Below are 15,028 nucleotides of genomic sequence, written 5' to 3' on the forward strand. Positions count from 1 at the left end.
GGTATTAATGAAAGAAAAGGAAAAACTTGTCACACCATGGTCACACGAAGTTGTATGCTTTCAGATGTTTGATTACGAGGCCTCAAATTCTAAATCTGAGGTCTCGAAATCAAATTTGTGGAAAATTACTTCTTTCTTGAAAACTACGTCACTTCAGAGGGAGCCGTTTCTCACAAAGTATTATACTATCAACCTCTCCCCATTACTCGTTACCAAGTAAGGTTTTATGCCAATAATTATTTCGAGTCGGCCTAATTACCAAAAGTGTCCACTAGCTTAAAAATATTTGCACCAAACTGCAAATTCAAAGTTGTTAATTTATATGATAAGGCCTACTTTTTTACTTCTTATCCCCTTTAAATCGGTTGAGAAGTCTTTTTTAACCGGGCCTTCGCCTGACTGCAGACCCTGACGGGTGTTTGGCGCGAGTTATTGTGGACCTGTCACAAATATGAATGAAGGGGGACTGACAGAGCTAAAACCACACAAAGCTTCTTCATCCGACTACCCCGCCTCGACCCATTCTTCTCAGTCAACAATACCCTTTAACGAGCGTCTCTGCACGGGCTGAGTGACAGCCACGAGCTCACCCCTGATCCACGTAAAGCCTGGCTGGAGTTTTTGTTCTGGACTGGTGGCCACCGTTGCACGCCAGTCAAACTAAATTCAATCAGGCAGCCGTTTGTTTGTTTCACCAATTGCTTTGAACATTAAGAGCCCAGGGAATTTAGGTTCCCCCTTGTTGATGAGCTAGGTGACAAGGCTGTGAAAACTAGACGGAATACCAATCCTTGGATTACTTGTGAGGAGGACATCAGTCTAGCAACATCACTTGCTCTTCGAGTTAATCACCAAAGTTGAAAAATTCATTGAACTCCAATTTTTTTTGATAATCTTCTTCTGATAATATTTTTTACAACATGACAGTCACTTTGAGCTTCCTGTTTGCCTGCGGCTTGGTTGTGATAACCGCTTTACCAGCCGTCGAAGGGTACTTTTTGGCGTGGACGTATGGAAGGCACAGTGGAACAAGCAGCGATGCCTCGATAGAGGATGACACTCGAATCAACCACCCGAGAAACGTCTACAACAGAGCTACTAGAGACGACAATGCCACAACGGAGGATGAAGTGAGTATTTATTTTTCTAAGACTGCGTCTAATATTTCTAGAATGTGCACCCCATTAGATATCAGTTAGCATTTTTTTGGCAAAAAGTGCGAATTTTTAAATTAGGGTCACGACTCAAACATGTCAAAACAAAGAAATCTTTGAGGCGAAATAGTTGTGGTTTTATAAGGTTTTTCAAACTAGGTTGTTGTTTGCAGCTGATCAGGCAAGAGTAGACAATTCTGTACAATTTTGCTGATGAAAATTGCACTTTTGTTTTCCTCCCTGATACCCACAGCTGTTGGAAGTTTGCCAGAGTGACCGTACGTGCGGGCGGGGTTTGTACTGTGACAACCATTACGGAAACTGCGTACAGCACAAACTTGAACTAGAGCCGTGCCGTCGTGACGGTCACTGTGACCGGGGACTGGAGTGTCGATTCGGAACGTGTCAGAAGGTTCTCAAACTGGGAATGGAAGGTGAGCTTATACTTCAACAAATAATCTTAAAGATTTACGACAATTGTCCGCTGCATGCCAACGATGTACCCACCGTAATTTTGATCATGTTATATTGAGTTTTATTCTTACCGAACATTAAGGGTTTATCATTAAGAATGTACATTCCAGGAGGCTTAAAAATGTGTCACAAATTTGATGGCAGGATAAGAAAAAATCACAACAGTTTTATTCGAGTTATTACATTTACTTAAATCCTCTATACTGACCGACCTTTCAGTCCACTTGGTTTGGAGTGAAAGATGAACCAAACGCAGCCTGCAATTTGATTGGCTATTAATTACTCATCAACATCGATTGACCAGTTGTTTTGCCATTAGCAGAAACCTGTAACCACAATGAAGGGTTTCAAAAAGTTGTATGCCACGAAAATACACCGAAATTGAATATTTAACAACTGGGTGGTCGTATCGTGATTCAGCTGGGGGAAAACACATCATAACTCTTTGTGTATTTGTTGTGTTTACTTGAAGTGTAACTTGTTTACGTCGAGTAAATACGTTTAACAATAGACTTTGCTCTCGCCTGTGGGCTCTATTTTGACACCCTCTCCAAAATTACACAATTAAAATTAGGCTAATTTGATCTACTTCACATAATGTTACCCCTTGATTTCCAGAAACTATGCTCCATCCTTGAAAATAATTGGGGTTGGAAGTCTAGGAAACTGTCAGGTCCAATAATCGTGCCTTTGGTTCTTGAATGAGACAAGCAGGAGGTGGGAGTCGTGCTTGGTGCACGGGTCTGTTAACTGCTATAAACAACCCCTCCCCTTATTGTTCCGTTCGACAATGCCCTTTGATTGCCGTGTATTGATGGAGGTGTTGGATTGTGAAGATTCATTGGAAGGATTTCTATTTAAATTAGTGGGATCCTGTATTTTGTTTCATTAATCTGGTATTGTTGCGAATATTGAGACTGATTGGGAACTACGTAGTGTGTGTGTGTGTGTGTGTGTGTGTGTGTGGGGGGGGGGGGGGGGTACAAACAGACTGGTGGCACCTGTACATGAAAACGTCCCGTGCCGTGAGAGAAAGTTCCCCATTACTGTGACAGACAATCAACACTAGTGCAAAATTCTTCTAATTGCTTAGCTTTTCTTTAGGGCCTTGTCTCATGAGGCAACTTTTTTGCAACTTTGGAGACAACTGCAGTGCATGCTACAGTGCCACTTTGGCAGATTGTTAAAATAATGTCTTACCATGGAATAAGGGCCTTGCTCTATGGTCTTAATACGATCCAAATATGTGAACTTTTCAAATGCCTTATCTTCTTTGAGATTGTAGTGTGGAACTGGTTGCATGTAAATTGCGTCGTGATAACCCTTAGACTTCCAATAAACATACACAGTATACTCATGTCTTGATACGAATTCAAACCGAGTCTGGATTGACAAAATAGTCTGACCCCATTTTAGTAGCAGTATCCAATGTCCTTGTTGCGTATAGGGAACCTGACAAGATGATGACAGCATTGGCAATACTTGCACATCTATTGCTTGGTCAATAATGCCCTTCCCAACTATCTAGAAAAACGGTGCAAGGTCTTTTAGTTTTAAAACTCGACACCAGAAAGACAGTTCCAAATGGTTCCAACGAGCTGAGTTGGCATTGGTCCACTCATTGCAACGATAATAATTCCCAAAACCCAGGGGGAGCGCATTGGTATGTCATTTTGGGGGAGAGAGAAAACCCGAGCAAATAAGAACACACAGAGAGTTTCCCTTCGAACCAACACAATCACGACTGTCACTCCCTATTGTTGCGAGAGATCGTTACCCGCTGTTTTCATTGTAGGGGGTCCCCCGGGTGAGCTGTCAAACCGTTTGAGTGGCAGGCTGATAATAGTAATGCTTCTTTACAAGGGACAAACCAAAATCCGAGTTGTTGTATGGTTTCGGTGGCTGGGGACATCTAACTTCATCCTATTTTTTTTTTGTCAATGTGCGCAGATATTTTAAGGTCTTATAGTTTACTTATTATTATTACACGAGAGATTTGCAAATTTTACTGGGCTTTTATACCCTTTATAATATCAAAACTAGCATACAATCACCATTAGACTAATCTTGAATATTTCAAAAAAGCACAACCGTACGTTTATAAAAGTTACCGCATCGGAAACAATTAAGGAATTAATATCGTAAACCAATGTTCAACTTGTTTGTGATTTGTTGTTGAGTATATGGCATGTCATGAAACCATGACAGAAATTTACAAATTGGAAGCTGTCCGTTACGTATAGACTACCCACGTGCAGCAAACGGACGACAATATCTCTGCAAAGCACACACTAAACCACTCGTATGAAGAAAGAAACAAAAACCCTAGTTGGTCTAGATTTCAGTTGACACAACCATTATTGTTCGTCGACCCACAAAAGAAAGCAAAATCCCATACTGTTTATCCTGTTGTCAATTTGTCAATCTCGCTCAGGAGCGAGAACAATACACTTCAGGTTTCCCTTTTGGGAGCTTTGCGGCAATTTCTCATTTCAGTTGTCAGGGACGGGTTTTTTTCTGCTGGTGTTTTATTTTGTTACTGTTACGAAGGCCGGTCTCGGTGTTCCTTTTCACTGGTTGACAGTTGTTGGATTTAGAGAGAAGTGCCCAGGGCGAAGTTGCATGTAACTGACAAGCGTAAACCCCTGTTATTAAGTGCAGTACTTCGCTGACTTAAGGGTACTTTGTATTTTGACTGAACGTGTAATCTATGATTATTTGATGCACCATTAACTCTTTTATGAGTGAAAGTATTTCATTTACATGCGTTTTAAGTACAGGACCAAATTTCATAAACTCTGTAAGCACATTAATTTGCTAAGCACAACAAAGTGTTTCTTAGCAAAAAAAAAAAAAAAAAAAAAAGACTAGAGATTGAGAGTTTGTGAACAAACTCAAGGTGTTCGGTTACCGGGAGTAAAAGCCTGGATTAAAAAACAAATATTACAGCTTGCTTTGTTCACAAGATTTGTAATAAATGATTCAAATTGCAAAAACTGTCAAAACAACATGATTACGTCATCTAGTAAAAGTGTATGTTTGGTGACGTCATCAGTAATATTTGTTTTAAACCAGACCTTTGCCAGACTTGTATGCTGTGATGGTAAAGCATCAAAGGATGTATATTTCAACTTAAAAGGCAATAAACAACGCCCTTTCAAATCATTTCACAGTCACTTCCGGTTTAAACAGATCAAAAGGTCAACGAAAGTTCACCAACATTTCCGTTTTTGTAAAGTACGTAAAGCCCTTTCATATGATGTATAGATTGTCAAAATAGCTTATGAACTTAGGAAATATTGACGACTGTAGAAAAGACTGTAAGGGGCATGTATGTTTTAACCGCCTTGAACGAAGACTATTCTTAATGAAGCTTTTTCGCGCTCTATGGACCTCTACGAACAAAAATAAGAGGTGTTCCGGGCTGTTGGCCCGAACACCTAAAAAAACTGCCTAAATGAGGTTGATATTGTTGTGGCTGTGCCCTCATTTTTTCTTTGCTGCGCAAAGCCAATGGACCCTTCCCATGAAATATGCTAATTACATTCACGCATGCGTACAGACCCTGTTGGTTGGCAAACGCCATAGAGTTGGGAAAGCAGACGCGCAATCGCGTGTGCGTCACGCACCCATTAGCCGTGTATAAAACAGCGCGATGTTCCCTTATTTTGCCAACCAAAACGTTAGTGCGCACGCGCTACGTGCAATTTACGTATTTCATGGGAAGGGTCTAATAAAAAAAAAAACGGGCCTTGAATGAAGTTACACATCGAATGCTTCATGTCTTTAAAATCAAATCATAGGCTAAGCCACGCATTGATGCCATAAAAGGCCACGGACATTTGCTGTATTTACGAGCCATGCTCAAACACCAAATCAACAACTCGTCGAGTAGACCTATTTTTGATTTCTTCAACAATATAATATTACAATCAAGAAAGAAAATATATCGTTTTACGTCGTGCTTCGTTGTTTTCCTCAAGTCCTACGGATGCAAATGTATTTCAATGACGTAGAAAGAAAAACTTATTGACTCTTCTATTTATCTTACAGGGGCGCGATGCAAGAACGACAAGGACTGCGGCGATAACATGTGCTGCGCTAAGCAACACGGAGAATCCGTTTGCAAGAGAAAATTACCCCTTAACGCAAAGTGCTACGTTCCGGAGGGAGGAGTGGAGTATACAATAGACAGCATTTGCCCGTGCGTAGATGGGCTCGTCTGCAGGAGAACGCACCAAAGTAGAGAGTAAGTTTTATCGTAGGCTTTCACACACACACAACACAAACACAAAGGCGAAAGGTTGGGAAAGTTTAAATACTAAAAAATATTATTGTTTGAAGCAATTAAAATCTTTTGGGAAAATCGAACCTTCGTAGAACTTTGTCAACTCAGCCGCACAAAGAAATATTTCATACGTTTGACGCGATTAAACTAAATTCTACAAAACAAAGGCATACGACCAAGGGGGTAGCAAATTCTCTTTAAAAAATTAGGAAAATTATGGCAAAGCAAAAAAAGGGGAAAATGGAACAGAGAAAGCAAGAAAGCACTTTTTATCCGGTATTTGAACTTTTTTTAAAATTCCGGTGTGACATTACGGGAAAATACCCCCCTCTCGGACACCTCCCTTTCACCACCACAAAGTCTTACCCATGCAACAAAAGCTCACGATGCCAATCATGTAATTATTTCTTTTTTTTCCCAGAGAGGATTTCGTTTGGCAGTTCTGGACCGACTATGACCACATGCGATGCACGGCACTCCACGCGGCACCATCCAAATGATGTCGTTACATAATTCTATCCAAGACACCACATCAACAAACAAACTAAACAAAGTATTTGTAAATCTTAGATGTATATAATGAGCTTATAAAGTTTTGAGACAAAGAATTAACTTCAAAAGTTAACTATGATATGAACTCCTTTTTTGAAATGTTTACTTTTACTTTTTTTTTAAATACGAATTGCTCACTCAAAAAATGTAAATGTTGTATTTATAACGTGAGTGGCAATGTAACTCTTATAGGGCAGTCCTTTGGTATTGACTTAGCCCGCCTTGGGCTGTAAAATGGCTCTCTTTTAAAATCAGTCTCATCACATGTATTGACCCAACAAGTTTGTTCCACAATGATAATTTCCCTGTTTTAAATCAGCCTCGTTGACAAATACCACAACAATGACACTACCTTTCTTATTCTACACTTTCTAAATCCTTCAAACCTACACTTTAGTTTTGCTTGATTTTGACATAAAAATATTTACGATTCAGTAAGGTTTTTCTTATCGAAATGTCTTCAGATTTGAGTTAACGGGAAAAGTATCTTAATAGCAATGTTATAAACAAAACACTGTCCATTAAAAGCATGGTACACTTTTGGTAAAGACCCTACAAGTTATTGACAATAAAATTAGTAAAATAAATTGTTAAAGATCAATGGGGAGCTGTTGACATTGTGAGAAGCTAACCCTGCTATTAGAGAAATTGTGTATTTTTTAAGAAAGATGTAATTTTCACCCTCGACATTTGAATATGAGAAACACAGGCATTATATTTGGCTCTATGGAAAAAGTAGGAACAAAAGTTCAAGTACAGGGCTTTCTGTAATATGATAGACTTTTCAGGCTATTTAAATTTCTGATTTTTCCAAGGGCAAACAAAATTGGGAATGCCTGCTAATACCTTATCATGTATCTGAAAGCACAGCAAAAATTGTGTTTCTGACCAATCGAGTATAAAATGTTCACATACTTGAAATTGTAGGCAAAGGTTGTGATATACCTAGTAAAGAAACTTGTTGACAACTACCAAAAGTGCACCCTGCAAAACGCGATATTAATAATTCAGCTCAACAACAAAAGTGCTTGTTTTGTTTTGCCACTGGGCCTACAAAAGGTCTTCACAACCTGGGGGTCAATTTCATAGCGCTGCTTCAGCACAAAATCTGAAGCTAAGGACAACAAAATTATGCTTACCAAATTAAGGTTACCAGCCAAAATAATGTGTCACATGTACAATAATTGTGACTGGTATCCTGCTCATTTCAGCTAATAGCGGAATGTGACAAGCAATATTTTCTGCTTCCAGCTCTATTAAATTGGTTTCAGATAATTGGTCGCCTCGCTGGTAGATCAAGAGTACTGTGAGGACTTCGTTAGCAACTTTATTCTATACCGTAAACTAAATTGACCAACGTCAATAACAATTCTTGTATTATACTGTATAGAATGATAGGAATGTGATATTCATATCTTTTAACATTTGTACCATTTATAACACGCCAAAAATTAAATCATACTTCCATATAAAACTAAACAGTTTTTCTGTTATTGCTGTCTTTAATAGTCCATTTCGGTGTCTAATTTCCTCTAGGTAACCCATTGGAAATCTTGATCAAAGAAAAGTTTAGACTTGTGAAGAAAACAAAAACTTTAAAATCAGCGAAGTCACAAAGTAAAGCCAAACTCTGTGGGAAAACCATGGTGGATATTTCTTCAAATTGGAGAAACATCACAACGACGGGCCAGAATTTGAACTAATGTGAGACTATGTGACAGCCGTCGATTTCACAAAACTCTTCCTAACTTAAGACTAATCTTAGGACTTAAGACGAGTTCAAACCCTGCACTGTAGCATGCAGACCTTAAGATTAATTTTAAGTAAGAACGAGTTACTCGTCCTGACTCGAGATAAGAAAAGTCCCAACTCTTTGTGAAATCGACGGCATAGAGCTGCTAAGCACAAAAAACTGCTTAGCATGAAATTTCTGCATCGCTAAAAATGGGATTACCAACCAAAATGTCCACATGCACTGGTCATTTGGGCCATTAAACATTCCTTTAATCTTTCTCAGATGACTGGGATGCAGCCCTGAGCTGCTGTGTGGTTCTAGTGTTTTTTTAATACAACCTCTACCCTCTACCCCGAGTATAGCAAAGCATCTTGCTCAAGGACACAAGTGTGACTAATGTCATGACCCGGATTCGAACCCACAACCACCAGAACTTGAATTCGATCCCACTCGGCCATGACACCCTACAGAAGGTTTTTAAACAAAATGGAGAAAATAAAACTTAAAAGTTCTCAACTCACATGCCAAGAAGACTTTGCTCTCGACATCTTCCGTGCTAAACCTCAGGCTCTTTTACTTGAACTTTTTCAGCAACATGAGTCCTTGAAGTCAACTCCTGCAGTGGCTAATAAAACTGTCTTATAATTCACTAAATGAGTAGTCACAGCACAACTTCAATTCTACTACCAAGCATTTTCAATGTTCTTTTTAATACAAGATGTCTACCACATACAAAACATTAGATCCAAAATATAAAAATCATTCACCGCGCTTCAATAAGTAAAGACAATACTTTTTTAGAGTGCATTTTGAAAACAATTACACTTCCATGCCCCTTTCACACTCAAGCTCAAGGAATTTCATCTGGGATATAACTTGGTTGACATATTATTAACACTTGAACTGCTACCCGAGAAAACTTCTGGGAAATGTTTTACCTCTTTCTGGGAGTAGGGTTTAACGAAACCAGGGTTAGCATAACGTGTGTTAATTTCGCACAAGAGAAATGCTGTTAAGCTTGGGGTGGTGTTTATGTTTAAACTCCCCAGGAATTTCCCAGGGGTTTATATGTCCTGTGAATTCTGTTTGCAGTGTGAGAATGGTTATATTCAAGACTGAACTACAGTGTTGGTTATCACCACCCCTCTCACAAAGTGTTTCATGTTTTTAACAGTCTTTAACACTTCTAGTAATTTCAACACAATACCAATTTTGTCTTAAGCACCTTTGGAAAAACGGAAATGTTTCAAATTTCAAGTGTTCTCATCCATAAGCATCTTTTCACTGAAAAAACAAAACGGTTGACAATCTTTACTAACGGAATTAGAAAAAATGTTGTATAAAATTTACCAAATCGGTGTACTTTCTTTAGGTGTACATACATTGTGCAAAACAATTGACTAAACATCACTTTCAGATCCTCATGAGTTTAAAATCAAAATATTTATTAGAGAGGAAAACCAAAGTTAAGGTGTAAAACAAAACGGCTGCAGATGCAGTTTGAATAGCCACATAACACAATGCATGTGAACTGTGCATCTACACAAAAACATTGCAAACCAATTTGAAGTATTTTACTCTGACAACAAGGAGTGTACAAAAACTACATTGGGGGCCATACAACGTTTTGCATATTCATAATGCGACAATGGTTGTACACCTTTGAACATGCGTTGCAAGTGCAATACAATGTCTAATTTGCATACAGTTTTCATTAAATATAATCACTATTCTACCCGCCTTTTTTGTTTAACTTGAGTACATAATTTCAAAATGGTTCATATCAATTGGGGACCATATTGTTTTCCAACTCAATTAGTCAGTGCCCCTATTTAGTATCCTCATAATCAGCTTCCATAGTTGCTATTGCACACAGGGATTATGACCAAGTTAGTGGCCACATATGACTACAATGTAAGAAAAGATAGAGCATCCCTTGTGGTTGATAAAAGCAAACGTAGTAAACTTGCAGGTAAAATGTTATTATGAGCAAAAACACTTATTTGGGAGGAGTTTTGGCTCTGGGAACAGAACCAATTTGAACTTGTTTAGAACGGTATGCTCTGCCCTTCTTCAGAGGAATAGCAAGAAGAGTAAACTATTCAAAACGTTGAGACCAAACCGGCTCTTCTCAGAACACACTCATCTCCAAAAAGTGTTTTATACATCCATTAGTTTACTACCATAGTTTTTATGGTCCACACCATGCACAGCTTCAAACATCAATGACTACAATGGGGTTGATAACAAGTTTATACACCCATAAATATATTGAAAGAGTTACAGCACCACAGAGAAAATGAATTTGACTTGTTGAGCTGTTTATCACGATGCCCAATTTAGCAGGTGTCCGAATAAGTGGCTACAGCTGTTGCTAATAGCAACCTAACCTTCAACGCAATGATGAACCAGCCACAGCCATAGCCAGAGATGTAGCCGCTAATGTCGACAAAGCCTCAAATTACATTCTGTTGCGTTTAAACCTACAACAACCCAGGGAATAAACAACTTACTCTGTCTAAACTTTGATGAAACTTTACAATATTTCCAAACACATGTAATACTCAAATGAAATCACTGCTAACTTTTCTAGCATCATTATTTTGAATAATAAAAAAACTTTGAAAAAGCTCCAGTGCTACCAAAAAAACCACCCTATTAAAATTAAATATATCCAAGAATACTTATCACATAAAATTTCAATCCCATGTTAAAGGCAGTGGACACTATTGGTAATTGTCAAAGACTAGCCTTCATAGTTGGTGTATCTCAACATATGCATAAAATAACAAACCTGTGAAAATTTGAGCTCAATCGGTCATCGAAGTTGCGAGGTAATAATGAAAGAAAAATAACCCTTGTCACACGAAGTTGTGTGGGTTTAGATGGTTGATTTCGAGACCTCAAGTTCTAAATCTGAGGTGTCAAAATCAAATTCGTGGAAAATTACTTCTTTCTCGAAAACTATGGCACTTCAGAGGGAGCCGTTTCTCACAATGTTTTATATCATCAACCTCTCCCCATTACTCGTCACCAAGAAAGGTTTTATGCTAATAATTATTTTGAATAATTACCAAAAGTATCCACTGCCTTTAAGTTTCTATGAAGTCAAACGTTACAACTGGTCAGAGTCCCAAAATAGAAGTACAAAGTTTAACAGGAAGCGTCTAGCATCTCAAATCACGTATTTTGAATTTTAAGGCCGGAAATCCATATGTCCCTCATGTGTTCTGTGTAATGTGTCAAAATGAACACACATCATTCCATGCATCCGTATTGCACAGTGTTGTCCATTAAAAAAAGTGTAGTTTTAGTTTAAAAAAGCACACTACGCATTACCTTATAATGCATGTAAACACATGTATTGCCGACCTTGTCCCTTAAGAATGTAACTATTCACTTTCATGTGTCTTGAAAGAGTAAATTATGTGCAGAACGGGAACATATTATTCCATTACAGTCTATATGAAGCCACGCTAGACTTACAATAGATTTACATGACTAAATAAAATTGAGGTCACAACAAAGGGGTGGGTTTGGTGCAATTTGCATACTATGATTGTTAAAGAACCGCTTGTTAAGTTCTACAATACCAGGACTGATTCAGCGAGGTGTTGGATTCAGGTTTACTTTTGGCATTGTCCGCTTACGCAGTTGTAACCGTTGGGACAACAGTGAAGCATGTCAGCACAGCAACTTGCCTGGAGGAAAAAGCAGACAACAATAATACTCAATGATACCTTGCACTAAACCTCTTTTCAAACCTCCCAGACAGCTCCGCTCCTCAAACAACCTGCTCCTGAACGTTCCACGTTGCCTGCACTCCTGGAGCAATCAGAACGTAAGCCTCGGGGCATATACCCAGGCGCTATGAACTCCACGCGTGCGGGTCTCGCCGTTAGCTTGGGAGGGGTTAGGAGCCAGACATCAAAGTACATGTTTGTCATCGTGGGTTTGTCAGTCGGTACACCTTGTCGTGTCGATTCCGTTATTTCTTATGATCGCATAATGCTCTGTTTTGTTTCAAGGCTCCTAGTTTCTTTTTGTTAGGAGTTTTCAGGGAATTAAAAAAGATTGATTATGTCAAAACGTAGGAATACCGCATTTTGTTATATTGACAGTGTCATTGTGTGAGTATGTAGCTTAAAAAATGTTTTACAAAGAAGAAAAAAGGATAACAAAAAATGGAGGCCGATCGTAAAAAAGGACACAGGTGAATAAGAATTTTGTAAAAGGTTGAAACAAAAATACTGATAAAACAAAATTTCATCAAAGTATTATTTTGTCAAAAAAATATAATTTTTTAATTCTGTGAATGAAGTGTTATTTTTGAGATTGTTAAGGTATTATTTGGTTCTGTTCCAAGCTACGCAGATACTCAGCTACGCTTATGTTCCTTCAAGTTACACTATAATATCAACAGGTATGTTTTACAGCCCGAGTCAAGCTACGCTTACGTTCAAAGATATGCTTACATTCCAAAAGATAAGGTTACGTTCTAAGCTACACAGCTACTCAGCTACGCTTACATGCCAAGTTTTGCTTACGTTCCTTCAAGTTACGCTATAATAACAAAAGGTACGCTTTCAAACCTAAGTCAAGTTACGCTAACGTTCCATACGCAGCTACGTTTACGTTCCAAAATACCCAGCTACGCTTACGTTCCAAGGCATGCTTACGTTCAAAAAAATATGGTTACGTTCCAAAAGATATGGTTACGTTCAAAGCTACACAGCTTCTCAGCAACGCTTAATCCAAGATACAATTATAGGTTCCAGTTACGCTATAATCAAAAGGTACGCTTTCAATCCCGAGTCAAGCTAGGCTTATGTTTCATACGCAGCTACGTTTACGTTCCAAAATACCCAGCTACGCTTACGTACCAAGATATGCTTACGTTCCCAAAAATATGGTTACGTTCCAAAAGAAATGGCGTTTCAAGCTACACAGCTACTCAGCTACGCTTATACAATCCGAGATAGGTTTCAGTTACGCTATAATCAAAAGGTACGCTTTCAATCCCGAGCCAAGGTAGGCTTACGTTTCAAGATTTGCAGCTATGCTTACGTTTCAAAATACATTCTCACAAGGACGCTTTTGAATCCCTCAAGATGCACACCCCCCCCCCCCCCAGAATGATTATCTCAACACACTAGTCATATATCGAAGGATACTAACACTCAGTTCAGACAGACACTACAGAGTCGCGCTGAACCAAAGAGATTAGGGGTGACTCTGGGTCGACCCAAATAAATTTGGCGACCTTAACATCACATTTTATTAGGTTCAGCTCATGATAAGATCGACGTCTGAAACATAGGCGCTCACGAGTCGTACCGAACGACTGCAACAATCGATCTTTCAACTTTTAGCTCGTCCAACCGCTGTTTCAGATGTCAAACTTTTCATGCACTGAATTCAATCACTTGGTTCGGCGCGACTCTGGAACACCCTTCTGAAACGTGTGTAACTGATAGCAATCTCAGTCTTCAAACTTGATGTTTCTTAAGCGCATCATCTTAGAAGTTGGGGAGAATAGGATTTTAGCTCAATTCATACATAGAGTAATGACAAAAGTCCTTATTTTAGCCAGTTGCTACATCTACATCTAACGATGCCTTTTAAGTGAACTAAATCACTGTAGCTCGTAAGCATGAAGAAACCTGTAAACAAGGGTGCTTGCTATGTGAACTAGAAACACCAAGGAATCATTCTGGACTCTTTTATGGGCACCACCAATTCTAAATGTACATCTATGATAATACACCGATCCATTAGGATCCATGGCGCACGTGTGAGCAAGAACACGTGAACCTCTCCAATGCCGTTCTGTACAATCCTTCAACGCGCACCAAGCATATACGTGCACGCATGTCAGACTTTATAGTGTCCTACTTTTTGTTGTGCAATGGGTTGTGTTTGGTCAAACGCAATGGGGCAGAGCTTAATGTATCAGTATATTCTTGTCAAAGCCCATTCAGCATCTAGACAAGATGAGAAGACAATAAAGATTTCAGTTTTAGATGTGGGAGGAAAACCCCAGAGAGTTATTCCAGGGAAAACCCATGCAGTCAGGTAGGGACTGAAAAACCCAATCCATATAGTGCCCCTGGCGAGATTCGAACCAGGGTCCCAGAGGTTGATGGTGAGGCAAGACACCACTATGCAAACCCAACACCCCAACTTGCTCACTGGCAGTGAAACTCACCAAGAGTTATTAAAACAGAGAGGCATACCTTAGGTAGAGGGCAGCAACCCCAGGTTCCAGTCAGGATCTTACAGCAGGTGTTACCCTCGGGGCAATAGTGCGTATCGTCACACTTTATATTGCCCAGGGTCAGTAGGGCCAGTGACTCTGTGGTCCAGGTTAGGACCTCGTCCTTCTTGTTGCACTTTCCTTCTGGAATGTCGCAGGTAGTGTCCTGAGGGCAGCAGTGCTGTTGATCACTGCAACATGTTGCCTGGTAGGGAGAGGAACAAAATATGCTGAGGTTCATCTCTCACAGCTCTCAATAAACAGACAAACCCCCTTCAAGTAAATTGAGAGGTTTTGCAAGCAAACGGATACGCATAGAGATTTGATAATTGTATCCGCTCACATTGGTTGTGCGTCAAATTTTGTTTAACAATCATAGAGTCATGTGTCAGGCCTAGGCCAGAGTATAGACCCTTCGATGACATAGGTTTTGCAAGCAAAACAAATCCAAACATGTTTTGAGTATTAACTTGTTACATCACATCGATGGAGAGTTTGATTGAATAGTAGTTTTGCGAGGATATGTTTGCTCTGGATCTTGGGTAATATCCCCAAAACACAACCATCTT

At 39.2% G+C, this 15,028-nt stretch overlaps 2 protein-coding genes across 5 annotated transcripts in view; one reads left to right on the forward strand and one right to left on the reverse strand.

Moving 5' to 3' along the window:
* The first annotated feature begins 713 nt into the window (after positions 1-713).
* LOC139949239 (dickkopf-related protein 3-like) lies at positions 714-8,737 on the forward strand. Its single transcript, XM_071947633.1, has 4 exons — positions 714-1,130; positions 1,408-1,588; positions 5,682-5,877; positions 6,338-8,737. Exons 1-4 carry the CDS (start codon positions 921-923, stop codon positions 6,414-6,416), a joined length of 666 nt encoding a protein of 221 aa, XP_071803734.1. The 5' UTR covers positions 714-920; the 3' UTR covers positions 6,417-8,737.
* Positions 8,738-8,881: 144 nt separating this feature from the next.
* The window catches only part of LOC139949238 (uncharacterized), a 47,563-nt gene continuing 41,416 nt past the window's right edge, over positions 8,882-15,028 (reverse strand). For all 4 annotated transcript variants that reach the window (XM_071947632.1, XM_071947631.1, XM_071947629.1 and 1 more), the window contains 2 exons: positions 14,440-14,664; positions 8,882-11,904 (listed from right to left, as the gene is read on the reverse strand). In XM_071947632.1, coding sequence (XP_071803733.1) covers positions 11,830-11,904; positions 14,440-14,664 — 300 coding nt within the window. In that variant the 3' untranslated portion in view covers positions 8,882-11,829. The remainder of the gene's footprint in view (positions 11,905-14,439; positions 14,665-15,028) is intronic.

This window comes from Asterias amurensis, chromosome 16 (genome assembly GCF_032118995.1).
Source record: "Asterias amurensis chromosome 16, ASM3211899v1".
NCBI classification, from domain to species: domain Eukaryota; kingdom Metazoa; phylum Echinodermata; class Asteroidea; order Forcipulatida; family Asteriidae; genus Asterias; species Asterias amurensis.